At 48.0% G+C, this 13,967-nt stretch overlaps 8 protein-coding genes across 8 annotated transcripts; 6 read left to right on the forward strand and 2 right to left on the reverse strand.

The window, feature by feature from the left end:
• Positions 1–195: 195 nt before the first annotated feature.
• N7447_004846 (chloride channel protein) lies at positions 196–3,096 on the forward strand (the record flags this gene model as incomplete). The annotated part of the gene is made up of 7 exons (XM_057229108.1): positions 196–314; positions 370–899; positions 956–1,059; positions 1,110–1,262; positions 1,313–1,427; positions 1,477–1,568; positions 1,618–3,096. 7 exons carry the CDS (start codon positions 196–198, stop codon positions 3,094–3,096), a joined length of 2,592 nt encoding a protein of 863 aa, XP_057084198.1.
• Positions 3,097–3,305: 209 nt separating this feature from the next.
• N7447_004847 (CTD kinase subunit gamma) lies at positions 3,306–4,157 on the forward strand (the record flags this gene model as incomplete). Its single annotated transcript, XM_057229109.1, has 2 exons — positions 3,306–3,521; positions 3,576–4,157. The coding sequence occupies 2 exons, from the start codon at positions 3,306–3,308 to the stop codon at positions 4,155–4,157; spliced, it is 798 nt and encodes a 265-aa protein (XP_057084199.1).
• An 863-nt stretch (positions 4,158–5,020) lies between these two features.
• On the forward strand, positions 5,021–6,081 carry N7447_004848 (uncharacterized protein; the record flags this gene model as incomplete). The annotated part of the gene is made up of 2 exons (XM_057229110.1): positions 5,021–5,517; positions 5,577–6,081. The coding sequence occupies 2 exons, from the start codon at positions 5,021–5,023 to the stop codon at positions 6,079–6,081; spliced, it is 1,002 nt and encodes a 333-aa protein (XP_057084200.1).
• Positions 6,082–6,734: 653 nt separating this feature from the next.
• N7447_004849 (YagE family protein) lies at positions 6,735–8,360 on the forward strand (the record flags this gene model as incomplete). The annotated part of the gene is made up of 2 exons (XM_057229111.1): positions 6,735–8,229; positions 8,284–8,360. The coding sequence occupies 2 exons, from the start codon at positions 6,735–6,737 to the stop codon at positions 8,358–8,360; spliced, it is 1,572 nt and encodes a 523-aa protein (XP_057084201.1).
• A 949-nt stretch (positions 8,361–9,309) lies between these two features.
• N7447_004850 (uncharacterized protein) lies at positions 9,310–10,104 on the reverse strand (the record flags this gene model as incomplete). The annotated part of the gene is made up of 2 exons (XM_057229112.1): positions 9,310–9,615; positions 9,742–10,104. The coding sequence occupies 2 exons, from the start codon at positions 10,102–10,104 to the stop codon at positions 9,310–9,312; spliced, it is 669 nt and encodes a 222-aa protein (XP_057084202.1).
• A 427-nt stretch (positions 10,105–10,531) lies between these two features.
• Positions 10,532–11,672, reverse strand: N7447_004851 (putative mitochondrial phosphate transporter Pic2; the record flags this gene model as incomplete). The annotated part of the gene is made up of 4 exons (XM_057229113.1): positions 10,532–10,583; positions 10,636–10,759; positions 10,815–11,528; positions 11,582–11,672. The coding sequence occupies 4 exons, from the start codon at positions 11,670–11,672 to the stop codon at positions 10,532–10,534; spliced, it is 981 nt and encodes a 326-aa protein (XP_057084203.1).
• A 796-nt stretch (positions 11,673–12,468) lies between these two features.
• Positions 12,469–12,839, forward strand: N7447_004852 (uncharacterized protein; the record flags this gene model as incomplete). The annotated part of the gene is made up of 2 exons (XM_057229114.1): positions 12,469–12,562; positions 12,613–12,839. The coding sequence occupies 2 exons, from the start codon at positions 12,469–12,471 to the stop codon at positions 12,837–12,839; spliced, it is 321 nt and encodes a 106-aa protein (XP_057084204.1).
• Positions 12,840–13,291: 452 nt separating this feature from the next.
• On the forward strand, positions 13,292–13,631 carry N7447_004853 (uncharacterized protein; the record flags this gene model as incomplete). Its single annotated transcript, XM_057229115.1, has 2 exons — positions 13,292–13,323; positions 13,421–13,631. 2 exons carry the CDS (start codon positions 13,292–13,294, stop codon positions 13,629–13,631), a joined length of 243 nt encoding a protein of 80 aa, XP_057084205.1.
• Positions 13,632–13,967: the final 336 nt, after the last annotated feature.

Genomic DNA, 13,967 nt, shown 5'->3' on the forward strand with positions numbered 1-13,967 from the left:
GCTTCATCGGCTTTCGCTCCAACTTTTTTTTCTTTCTGCCGCCTGTGGCGCAGCCCCGCCTAGACGTGGATCACACCGCTTTCGGTCGCGGAGCTTGCGCCACACTTGCGCGTCCAACAAAGCTGTCCCTGAAACAAGGTCATTTTTACGAGGAAATGCTAATATCGCGATATCGCGGTTCATTTATGTTTCACGATGCCAATAAGTGGCCAGGGCTCGGGTGGTGAGGGCCATTCCGGGACTCAACTCGGAGCTAATCAGGATGCCCATCAGCCTCAAGAAGTGAACCGGGAAGCCGAGGGGCTAAATGAGCCGTATGTCTTGAAGACTCCACCTTTCATTATGGTGCTGACCAGGCTGTTCATTTAGGATCTCCTTCAAGCGAAAACAAAAACAACGATCACGGTTCAGTTTGTCCAGCCTTCTCTCCCCTCCAGCCGGCGCATCGGATACTGGCTTTGGCTCTCCGGCGCCGCAAGGTGGTCAGAATGGCGATGCGTCGCCCCTCGATCCTTATGCGCCGATAGGATTCAATGGCAGCGCTGAAGGATCAAAAGATGGTACGCCACTAGACTGGTACGTGGAAGGCCCGGGACGACGTGTGGGTTATGACGACTTCACCGCTATCGATTGGATCTATGAGTATACCAAGGAGCGGCAAAGGAAGCGGCTTCTTTACTCGAGTGGACAGGGTATACTGGGCCATGCTCGTCGACTCCTTGATGCAAGCAATGTCTGGTTGGTGTTGATTGCGACTGGCATTGCTGTAGGAATAATCGCTGCTTCTATCGATATTGCAACGAATTGGCTGGGTGATTTGAAGTCCGGGTTTTGCAAAAATGGAAGTGGAGGTGGCAAGTTCTATCTAAACAAGAGCTTTTGCTGCTGGGGTCTCGATGGTAGGCCGATAGCGTCAAGTCTTTACATGTCTCACTGCTGAATCGATTTGGTATAGATCACTCCAAGTGTCTGGACTGGACACCTTGGGGGAATGCGTTAGGAGGGGACTCCAATGCAGGAACATATACGGTTGGATACATCTTCTATGTTGTGTTTTCGGTAATGACATCTCCGTGTCTTATTTTTAAAGCTCTATTGACAATATCTAGGTTTTCTTTGCTGCGTGTGCTTGCTTTCTGGTGCGAAATTATGCTGTTTACGCTCGACACAGTGGTATCCCCGAGATCAAAACGATCCTAGGTGGAACTGTAATCCGACATTTCATGGGGCCCTGGACGCTGGCCATTAAATCATTGGGCCTGGTGAGTCAGGTTTCTTCTTATTAAAAGGCATCTTTGCTGACAATTGCCAGTGCCTTTCTGTAGCATCCGGTCTATGGCTAGGCAAAGAAGGTCCACTTGTGCATGTTGCATGCTGCTGCGCGAATATTCTGATGAAGCCTTTCGAGAGTCTGAAAGGCAATGAAGGTACGTTGCTTATTCTCTGTCTTTCTCCGTCCGCTCACTCATTTCGCAGCACGCAAACGAGAGGTCCTTTCAGCGGCTGCCGCGGCAGGTATCTCAGTCGCATTCGGGGCACCCATCGGAGGTGTTCTTTTTAGTTTGGAGGTATGAGCTATTGTCAATATCCTGTTATCTACTTCGCTGATTTTTCCAGCAACTTTCATATTATTTCCCAGACAAAACAATGTGGCAAAGCTTTGTCTGTGCCATGGTAGCAGCTGTTACCCTGCAAGCCTTGAACCCATTCCGGACAGGTAATATTGTGTTGTATCAAGTAACCTACACTCGAGGCTGGCATCGCTTCGAAATTATCCCATTCATTATTCTTGGCATCGTTGGCGGCCTCTACGGCGCATTCCTGATCCGCCTGAATACGAGAATCACCAAGTGGAGGCGAGCTCGAACTTCCTCCCGGCCAATCATCGAAGTGGTTGTCGTGGCTCTCATTACAGCTTTAGTCAATTATCCAAATCACTTCATGCGGGCTCAGAACTCAAAGCTTGTTCAGTCGCTATTCGCAGAGTGCAACAGTGTGACATATGATCGATTTGGTCTATGCGCAACGGGATCTGCCTCAATTGGCGTGGCTATTTACCTGGTCATAGCTGCTTTACTAGCCTTTTTCTTGGCTTCCATGACATTTGGACTTGAGATTCCTGCGGGTATTATTCTTCCTTCGGTCGCTATCGGTGCTCTTTATGGGCGTTCTCTGGGCATTATAGTCCGCTTGTGGCAAGAATCTTATCCGAATGCATTCATGTTTAGCAAATGCGAACCAGACATTCCCTGCGTCACACCTGGCTTGTACGCAATTATCGGGGCTGCTGCTGCTCTTGGTGGTGCTACTCGAATGACTTTGTCAATTGTCGTTATCATGTTTGAATTGACTGGCGCGTTAACCTATGTGATCCCGATCATGATTGCCGTGATGTTATCCAAGTGGTGTGGTGACATCTTTGGAAAGCGAGGTATCTACGAGTCATGGATTCGACTAAACGAGTATCCTTTCCTCGACCATCGCGATGACACCACTCCGCCAGATGTATCTGCTCACCGGGTCATGACAACGGTGGACGATATCAGCGTCATTACTGCCACTGGTCACACTATTGCCTCGATCCGCAGTCTGCTAGCTAATACTACATATCGCGGGTTTCCCATAGTCTCAGACACCTCGAGTCCCACTCTGCTAGGCTATATCACTCGCAATGAGCTTTCTTTTGCTCTGAAATACTCAACCTCTTCTACCACCCGCAACCTCTCCGAGGAGACACAAGTCTTCTTCTCGCATCAACCGTTTGCGGACCCTATTGATACCCTTGACCTACGGCCATGGATGGACCAGACACCGATGACCTTGAACAGTAACATCACTTTCTTGATTGTTTTACGAATGTTCCAACGTCTTGGCTTGCGTTATGTGCTGTTTGCCAACAAGGGCATTCTACAAGGACTACTGACCAAGAAAGATGTCTGGTCGGTGCTGAATGGCGTGGAGTTCCGCCGTGAAGAAGACGTTCGAGACGAAGAATTCCGGAGTTTCGAAAATCATACTGAGGCTGAAGAGGTTGGTTTGCTTGATGGGAATGATACCTCCAGTCTTGGTAGTTCGTTGAGGCGGGATTCTCTTTGATGATATTTCCTACCATATTGCTTTGTATATTCTGATTCTGTTACTATCTTCACAGATATTCACTTTAAGTAAATGTCAGATAAATTGCTTCACATTTATTCCCGTTAAGTCACATAAAACTGTGGCTTTGCCCACAAAACCCCACCGCCCTTTTTAACCCCACATCTTTCTGTCATATTTAAAACTGACCGCCCTGTGGTCCACCTATCATGTCTACGACTACCGATCTTCCTACCCTCGACAAAGCCAAAAAACCGGAAGATAAAATGATGATCGATCCTTTTGAGGTGCGCATGCGCTTCACTACGCAGCTGCAGCACCTCAGCGCCGCCGTCACATCGTCGCAGAAGGCCGCCCATTATGCGCTCAAGTACCGTGACCTCGATGAAGATCTTCACTCATGCATCCTGGAGCAGCTGGAACGGGTAAGAGTTCCAATTTCCATTGTGTTTGATACATTCTGACCTTTTGTATGGTAGAACAACATGAATAATCGTGCAAACATCATGTACTTTATTGAACACCTCTGCGAAATGGCCATCAAAGAAAACTACCTCCCATACGTGCGCATGATGCAGCGAGACATCCTGCGCGTGGTCGACTCGGTCGTTCCCCCTGATGGCACCGGTGCAGCCAATGTCAAGCACGTCCGCCACGTCCTGAACGGTCTCCAGGCGAAGGAAGTCCTCAGCGCCGAAACCGTAGCCGAAATCGACGCTGCTCTAAAGGACCGCGGTTCTCACCCTTCCCACCTAGATCTTGAACAGGAGGAAGGCGCCGAGGGAGGCAGCAAGTCAAAGTCTGAGAAGCCTCAGCTACGCCTTGACAAGAAGCAGATCGAGCAGCGCATCGAGGAGGACCGTGAGCGCAACAAACGTCAGCGCGAGAGCATGTGGGCCATGACTGGCAATGATATCGACGAATATAATCAGATGTGGGAAGAGCTCAGCCCTACTGGGGAGGATGATTTCATCAGGTCTCGTGAGGAGGCCCTGGAACGCGCCGAGTGTGTCCGCAAGCACGAGGAGTTCTATAAGAACCTATACGGTATCAAGGAGTAATGATTCGGTGGGCACATTGCTTGCTATGCTTTGCATTATGATTCCCAGGGTTTTATTTACGGTCTAGGCGTTCAACTCGGGACTCTGCAGCGTTCTGGTTTTTTAATGGAGTCTATACACAGCGTGGTATCACTTGCATCTGGTTGCACGATATTCAAGGGTCATGCCATTTGACTGAACATTCAACATTTCCAAATTTCAATTTCTTGCCGTATTTACTTCAATTGACCTTAGTCACTATAGGGGACCAAAGGATTACTTTTGCCACGAGCTTTCCCAGCAGACTTGTCGTTGAATCAGTATATAGAAAGAAGCATATTGATACAATTTTTGGTTATTATCAAGAGCAATGCATCGGAGATTGATTTCTCCAATATATACCAACTGCACTAAATTCCAAGGATGATTCATTTATGCTCACTAATAAAGGCCTATCTAGTGAAATCGGAACAGGAAATAATAAACATAAGTTGTTGTGTGGTAATACACCTTAGATTTGGCTTTGCTTGCTTTGGAGACCAACACAGCCTTTATATATTTTTGATCTAATAGGACAATTTTCTTGTTTGCACAGATATTTGGCACCATATAATGTTTTATAAAGCATAAAGTCAATATTCAATAGAAGACGGAAACAACTCAAATTAACATAAAAGAAGCTAGACGCAACATGCTCACCCAATGATGAAGGTGAAGTAGATGTAGAGGAAGTGAAGTGATAGCGGAGTTGCTTATCGTCTCCGCTCTCGGGAAATCCTGATCGCCGAGAGATTTTTTAATTTTGCTTCATCTCTTGACCAACACAAGGAACCGTTTCCCCCATTTGGGTTTATTACTGTATTCCTTGATTTTCTTGTCGCTCTATGTTTGCTCACTTGGTCACTGCTGCCAAGGGTCTATTTACGCGACAACCCGAAGAAGAAGAGTCCCAATCCACTGGCACCTCTGCCACCAATTCCAAGATGGTGACAACTACTCGACGAGGAAATGTTACGCCCGAAACTGCGAGTGGCAAGCGCAAGGCACAGTCAGCAAGCGCCACTAAGACCGAAGACCAGCAGACCAAGCGGAGAAGAAGAAGCGATCCGAAGGCTACTGGAGCCGATCAAGATGCTACGAAACATACCCCAGCAGAGAAATCCAGCGTAAATGGGGAGAAAGCACCTGCAAACAAGAAGATCCGATTCGGTAGCGAGGAACCTGAACCCATCGAAACACAGCCGGAAGAAATTTCGGAAACACCAACCCAGGACGACGACGAAGATGATAGTGACGATGATGCGCCAGAGACCATTGATAACTCTGCCCAGCAATTGAAAATGAAGGAGCAAGCTAAGAAGCAAGAAGCAGCCAAGCAATTGTACGTGTGATTTCTTACTTTTGGTGAAGTCAACTTCAAACTAATGTTTTTTTTTACAGAGAAGAGCAACTGAAGAGAGAGAAGCGACGGAAGCTCGATGAGCGTCGCAAGTTGCAAGCCAAATCCATTGTCAAACCTAAGGAGGCTCCAACCGATGACATGCTTTCTGAAAGCACGGCTACTCTCCAAGGCACAACTACCCAAGATGCACGACGAGCCGCTCTCCCTGCTTTGCTTCCCGATGACATTTTGAACGCCGAGTTTTCCATTCGCCCCCCCACACCCCCGGCTGAAGATCAATTCGCCATGCCGAAGAAGTCAAATAAGTTGCGATTCCTGGATAAGCAGGACAAGCTTCCCAAGGATATCAACATGGGGGATGTCTCTATCCGGGTGCTGGATGCGCCGTCCACAAAGAAGTCCTCAAAGCCCGTGCTGGCCCCTAAAATTTCCAAGGCTGGACGGAACCTCCAGAGTAGCATGCGTCAGAAGACCCGTACCATAGCACAGGGCAATGGGCTCCGACAGAAGGCAGCTGGTCCTTCTGGATTTGTTCGCCGGTGAAATCGACCAACGTTGTACGGTCATCAAAAGCGAATTTTGTTCAGTGTCACATATCTTGAAACATAGCTGGAAGTTAAATCTACGACCTGCTAGTGTCAATGGGGGAACATGCTCCCCCGCTTCGACTGATGTTCCTGTCGGGGGTTTTCGGTGCCCTATTGGCGCAAAGCGAAAGACGGTGTCGATTGGACATGCAACCAACCCCGCGTCTACTGCAGCATTTTTGTGATCAGTCATTGAGAAAAGGATTTTTGTGCGAATGTTACTGGGGTTGCATGGTGTTGGGAGTAGAACCTGGTTTGCAATTCAACTTTGGGGAGTTATGTATATAAGATTCAGTCAATTATGCCCAATAATGTCTGGCAATAAATCCATTTAAAAGGAAGACCTGTCATAATCTTAAATAAACATATAAATATCGAATTATTGAAGTATCGAAATATGAAACCTATCAAAAGAGTCAAAAGTGAAAATCATACAAAAGCGCCAAGGACCGGACCCGGACAAGTTCCAAGATTATTAAGGCGGAACATGTGCGAAAGCTTCCAACCTTGGCCAGCTACCTCGACTTTTTTTCACCTTTTTGTCTTTTTTACCTCCAATCCCCTCCATGGCGCTTGGCGTCTAACTCTACACCTTTCATTCCTTTTGCCATGGCGCCTGCTGCAGAGAATTCTCCTCTGCTGCCGCAGCATCAGAACTCGGCCTCCAATACGTCACCACGGGCAAATCGGACGCCGCGGTCGGTATCCTTCAATCCGCTCACACAAATCAGCACCTACGGCAGCAATGAATCTACTTCCGATCCTACATTCCAACCCTTGCAAACCGATTCACCTCCCGTGCAGAATGTCAACGTCCAGGGAGGCCAGCCCCGTCCCGGCAGCCAGCCCATGCTCTCAGCATTGAACAGCAAGCTTCGTCGTCGCAATAGCCATGGGGCTCCCTTCAACCCCACATCGAATCCACCACATGCAGCATCCAAGATTGGACCGCAGCGAACAACTAAAAAAGCACAGAAGCTTAAACTGCTGCCGGATCCTGTGACAGAAGAAGGAGAGGGGTCTGATGGAGATTTCCCTCGGGATGTCTATTCACAAATCACTCGCATCAAAGATCCCGCCGCACGAAGCCACGCTGCACGACTAGGCAAAGCTGACCGCGACCGCATACCTCGAGTGACAGCTTATTGCACGGCCAATTCGTATCGACTCGAGGGCGTTATCAAGTTCCTCAAGTCGCGGAGCAAGACTCGCGGAGCCAACCCCAAGCTGTATGATGAATGCGTCTACTCTCCTTTCGATTATCAGTACGAAGAAAAGCAGAACGCACGGTTATTTCAAGATCCAAATGCCAATGGACACCATGAGAGACGACCAAGTGAAAGGAGATACTCCGATAGTGCGGTGGAGGTTGAAGACAATAAGAAGACTAGAAGAGAGGACTTGATTGATCTGCACGATGAGGGCAGTCACTCAAATGATAACGAACAAGTAGTCGTCAAAGACACTCCTGATATCGACACCACAATTCACACACCCGAGGTATTCCTCTTCGACTACGGAACGGTCGTAATATGGGGAATGACGCCCGCGCAAGAATCCCGATTCTTGTCCGATATCTCCAAATTCGCTACCTCCATACTGAGTCCTGACGACACGCAGATTGAGAACTTCAATTTCTACTATGCGCGCGAGTACCAGGCCAGGATATACAACGACTTCATCTCTCTTCGCGATCCGCGCAACAACATGGTCAAGCTGGCGATCTCTCATGCTTTGGCTCAATCGGTCAAGACCTCACTTTTCGAAGATCTTGTGTCAGAAACAATCACAGACACCGCACCGCTACCTGCCCAGATTGCACAAACCGGTAGCGTCAATCTCACCCGCCGGCAAATCAATATGCAGATTGGAGAGCTCTTCATTCTCCGCATCAATATTCACTTGCAGGGGTCTGTGCTTGATAGTCCAGAACTCTTCTGGGCAGAGCCGCAGTTGGAACCTGTCTACCAGGCCGTCCGAAGCTACCTGGAGATGGATCAGCGTGTTGGTCTGCTGACAGAACGATTGGATGTCATTGCGGATCTTCTTGCAGTCCTAAAGGATCAATTGACACATCGCCATGGCGAGTATCTCGAATGGATTGGTAAGTCTCCCCGCAGTTGCGATTTCTAACAGCACCTCATCTAACGAACATCAGTCATCGTTTTGATCGCTGCCGAGATTCTCGTGGCTGCACTCAACATTGTTGTTGATCTCTACGCTGGAGTAGACTAGAGTGACAAAGAATGTGCTCATCAAGCAGCCCCTCGTCTCGACCAACCAATTGTGCCGAAAATACCTGTCTTTCATGATATGTGTTACCGGCATATTTCTTATGTGCCCTGTGATGCAATCAACCCCGATTCTACATCGACACGCACAAGGAACACATGTCAGGGACAAACACCTAATAGAACTCGCTCGATGACATCCTAACCGCATAGGGATTCCAAACTCACCCACCGAGTCTAATACCCCTTATCTGTATCATCTTTCCAAACTCGTTATGTCTTCAACTGTACATGACAGAAGACATTCATACCCAGATAATCATATCCCATTCTTGTTTCTATTAGTGTGTTGTCTTTTTTTACTGGTATTGGAGTTAAGGTGGGTTCTTTCATGGGAAAACGGCGTTTGGAATCTGTACAGATAGTGTCAACCGAATCAAAACGCTATTGACCTAGCGGAATGACTCTGCAGGTGCTTTCTTCAAATGGAACCAAAAGTATTCGCAGTCGGTAGATTTTATCAAACCACCAGTGTGCTGTGAGCCTTTCCAAATGTTAATAGATAGAAACCTACAGAAATGCATCGTTTTCAAAGTCACTACTGCCTTGACTAATAGTAATTACATCTATGCATAAGAGAGTCTAGATAAACGACATCAAAAAGCTACAAGGGAGGAGCCAGTTACTTCAACCATGCTTTCAGCATGTGATTTCTCAGATGAATTTCATACCAGACATGGCCACCAGGAGACCGTAGAGTAGTGGAAAAGCCCAATCAAGGCTCACCAAATGTAACAAAAATAACATATGAGCAAAATAGACCAGCACCGCGTCCGAACCCGATGCTTAAAACCCTCACACAAAAAAAAAACCGAATAAACAGAGAATCTCAGTCACGACTCTGCAAAGCCCAAAAAAGAAAGAAAAGAGAACGACAAAACACAACCCCACGACTAAGACTGCTCAACCTTAGCCACTTTAGCCTCCTCCTTATCCATATCCATCGGCGTAGTCCCAGACTCAGGACCAGCCTCAGCAGTAGGAGTCTGATCAGCAGAGCCACCACTACCTGTCTGCACACGGAAGGAGTGAGTAAGAGACTCCTGTGTTGGAGCCGGCGCGAGACGGGGGAGGGCTGCACCAGCGGGATCTGCAGATTCGGGGTGTCCATCATGAGCGGGGAGGTCATCATCCTGACCGTCGATTCCGGCGGCAGTGGACTTGCGGGAGCGCTTAACGCGTAGGGGACGTTCCTCCGGCTATACCCCCCAAAAAATTACATTAGCTCGAGTTCAGCAGACACTCGGATTGAGAGAGAAGGGAGTAGAGTATGAGCTGGGCAGGAGAAGGATCGAACAAGATGGGGAATTACGCAAATAACGTACCGTGCGCGGCTGCTCATCAGAGCTACCCTCGGTATCATCTTCCAGAAGCGCCCCAGCTCCACCCTGTGGACCAGTATTCATTATGGCAGCTGCGCGGGCACGCAGTTCCGGGTTTGCAGCTCCGGTCTTTGCCTCATCGGCCATGCCGGTGACCTTTGTCAGACGCTCGAGAAGCATGCAGGTCTCCAGGCGCATTTTCTTGATGTATTGGGAGCCGCGGTGGTTGCGGGTTCGCATGATTTCATTTTCAGCTTCGACTTCTGCGAGGCGCTTCTTCAGCGCTATGCATTTGCGCTTGTAGGCGATCTCCACGCTGGGGGGATTGGCTGGTGGGATGGAGGAGGGTTGGCGGGAGGCTTCCATTTTGGTGAAGGAGGAGGATTAGGTCGGTATTGGTGTGTAGAGTGACTGGATTATGGACGCAGCGGTATTCCGATTAGAATCCTTGGTCGGAGCTGACTGAAAGCACGATGCGAAGGGGGTGATGTGAGAGATAAAGAGGAAGAAGAAGTAAAGGATCGGATGGAAGGCAGCGGAATATAATATATTTAGCCTTGATTAGTCGTCGATTAGTCGTCGGTAACGCGAGTGAGTCGATTGACTGAAATGGTGAGCCTATTGAAGAAGTGCTAAACGTCGCCGGCAACAATGCGATGACCTCCAACATTATTCTGCCCCGATATCAAAGGCGGTCTACACAAGATTGTTTAACCACTGTTTAGTTATCCATTTAACTCCTATATACAATCGCTCCAGAAAAAACCCAAACACCCTCCAGAACCATGGCTATTTAATGACCTCCAGTGGTGGGCAGGCCAAGGAACACCTTGAAAGAGTCATAACTGCAGAATGTTAGCGTGGCTACACACAAACCAGGACGGAGCAAACACTTACATGAGCCATTGGAAACCGGTCAACGTGCCCAGCATCACAATACGGACAGGCAGGCCATTCCATAGGCCAGAGAAGCCAATGTTCCCGTAGATCCGGGACACAGCCGTCATCGCACCTTCACCGGCTACAAACGGGCGGTTAGCATACATCAGGACTGCAGCCAACAGAAACAAACTCACCTTTACGATCAGCATTCAATTTGCTGACCATGACATCTGCTGGATGGCTAACAACAGCACAGAAGATTCCAGCAATATAACCACCCAAGAAGCTAACACCAGTCTGTGTCAATTGGCCATACTCCTCCTTGGGTTTGCCCATAGTGCGATAGATGAGCTTGACCGTCTCCTCGAACGTAGCAAACTTTGTCATGGTATAAGGTATCTGCCTGGCCCACAGAGGGTACAGTCCCTTATACAAACCACCGAACCCTTCCTTGGCGACGATCTTGCCCCAGCCCTCACGCATAGTGGAAGCATATGGGGGTAGCGTGGTCTGCATGCGGACCTTGATAGCCTCCATGGGACACAGAGCCATATCAGCAAAGAACTCTGCAGAGGCACTAGCACCGAGGAAGACCAAGGTGCGATTGGATTCCGGGAACATCTGGTTTCCGTACAAGTTCTTAAAGTACTCGTACAGACCGTACTTTCCGGCACCCTGGAAGGAGTAGCCCAGGAAGGTGGGAGACCAGCCAAAGAAGACACCGCGGAGGCCTTCTTTGGAGAAAATTGTTCGCCATGCTTGGATGTTGGAGGTGTAGATCTTTGGGTCAACCTGGCGACGGCATTTCACGAGGTCGAGAGGTGTGACGGCAGTGTGGGTTGGTCCTGTGTGGGATTGGGGGTTAATTGAGTGTGTTAGTGTATTGGAGAGCAGGTACATACCACAAGCTGGAGTCAAATCGTTAGCGCGTGCGTTGTGAGATGGGGGAGATTGGACATACCGATGATTCCACCCAAACCACAGCTGAGAAAGTACTTCAGGGAGTTGGGCTCGATCTTCCCAAGGGGAAGTTTACGGTCTTGTGTAGCCATGGTATGTTTTTGTCGATGTAAATAAAGGAGAGGTGTAAGATCAATAAAAAGCAAAGTGTACCTGGGAAGAACCCAAGGCTTGGGAACTATGTCGTCAGTGATCGACCTCTTATCTCCGCACCTCCCGATTCTCGAATCTGTTCACGGAATCTTCCCTTTTATATGTATACGTCGATCCAGTCTATTTTAACATTCTCTGTGTGCTCTGTGTCTGTATTCTCAAAAGATTCTACAAAATGTTCAAATTATATATATACCGATGACGTCAATATCCGGCCAAGTACAAAGCCGAATTAGCCGGAGTGCTGCATAAATACATAAATAGCTGTAATGCAGTCGAAGCAAATAACCGGTTGGAAATGTGTTGGCGATGTCATTGTAGATTCCCAGACCTCTACTTGAATATAATGATTAGATGCTCTACTAGGGGACATATTTTAGGATTTTCTAGGATTTAGCACATCTAGAACATACATCCCTGGCACGGATACACAGGATTCGCGCAATGTCCACCGGGGACTATGAATACAGCCATGAAATCAGCGACATCGACTCCACTCATAGCCGCTTGTATCTTTTGGAGATATTGGATGAGCCAAAGAGCCGGATGAACTCATCTGCCCAGCCCTGTGTGGTGATCAACTTGCCGATAAAACCCTTATATGAGATAGATCACATACACTATATCAAACAAAGAGACATCCTTGACCTCGGAGACACTAGTACACAGTCGCGCCACGCGTAAGATAGATTTACTCTTACAACTCCTACTTCTAGTCTACGATCCCGGATAGCCATGGGTTATAATCGCTTCGGTGGCAATTTCCAAGAGTTCCCTGAAGAGAGCTTTGCGAACGAGCTCGCGCAAGCAATACCAAAAAGTTCCGATAGTTCTGCACTGTCTTCTAGTCCGAATTATTCTCTTCTAGAACAAATGGAGGGCTCTCATTCAATAACACCTGGTATAGCTCGCCTCTCGAAGACCCCGAAGTGTACCGTATGAAGGATAAGAGCTATGCCCTTGACACCTACAGCGACCTTGCAGATATCCTCGCGCGTGTCGCGGAGGATCATGGTCGTATGAAGGCAGCGCTGCTCAAGAAAGGGTTCTTGGCTGAGTCTGAGGACGAGGAATCGGAAGAGGAGAATGTGTTTGCTATGGATTAAATGCACCCAGAGGGTTCTACTGGTTTTATTGGTTCTGGAATATCACCAGTAAAGAATAGTGCCGGTCTTTGTTTTTGACGACGTGGTTGAATGGCCTAATCCATTTGGTTTAAGATGTTGTTAGGGACGATATTTAAGAAGTCTTTGAATGTTTTCTCAGATGTCTCTTTATCAATCTTTTCCCCCGTCAGTGTTATAGCCAGAAGTATAAAAATCGCTCACCGGAACATGAAATAGTATGTGCGAAAAAAGGTTGTAATGTACAAAACGGCTTGCTTATAACATTTAGTGACTGAAACTGTCCAAAGAGCCCAATAGCATACACTAAGACCTAGGATCTCTGGCTTTTCTCTCACTTTTCTCTCACTTTTCTCTCACAATTATATTAACGAGAGCATGCGTCTTTCGCAATACAACAACCCTAGACCCAGGCATTCTTGTTGCAGAATTCGATGGCTTGGATTAAAGAAGTCAGTTCCCACTGGTAAGTTTGCAAAATCCATTGATCGGAAGTGCCCTGTGGCTGTAGCTCAGTTGAGCCTGCATTCTCTAACAATTCAACGTGCTAAAGGAACTTCAAGCGTACGCGAAACCCCCTTCCTAAACCAAATTCCCATTGGTCCCAAAGATGGAGACAAAGAGACACGCCTCAAGCGCTGCAAGTCCGAGGTTGGTCCCGCAAACCCCAGCGGGGGCGCTTCTAAGGACGCACCTAAGCTTAAGAATGGGGTCTTCCTTTCAACAGCGCCTGGTATAGCTCGCCCCTTGATGGCCCGACAGTGTACCGCATGAAAGACAAGGTCTACGCCATCGAGATATACAACGACCTTGCAGGCATAATCGCGGGCCACTGAGGACCACTGTCGCATGAAGGTGGCACTGATCAAGAAAGGATTCTCACCGGAATCAGAAATCAGACAATGAGTCAGAAGAGGAGAATGTGTTCACCATGGAGTAAACACATTCAAGGGATAGTGATACTATTGATTCTGAAGTATCCACAGACTGGCCCGAAGTCTACCTAGCCATATTGTAGACAGTCTCGGTGCTGGTAGGGCACCATTATGTCTTCGTCTAGCATAGTCTTTGATGGATGAAAATGTCCAAAGAACCTTGTATTTCTTTTGC

This window comes from Penicillium robsamsonii, assembly GCF_028829455.1.
Source record: "Penicillium robsamsonii strain IBT 29466 chromosome Unknown utg000003l_segment0_segment0, whole genome shotgun sequence".
NCBI classification, from domain to species: domain Eukaryota; kingdom Fungi; phylum Ascomycota; class Eurotiomycetes; order Eurotiales; family Aspergillaceae; genus Penicillium; species Penicillium robsamsonii.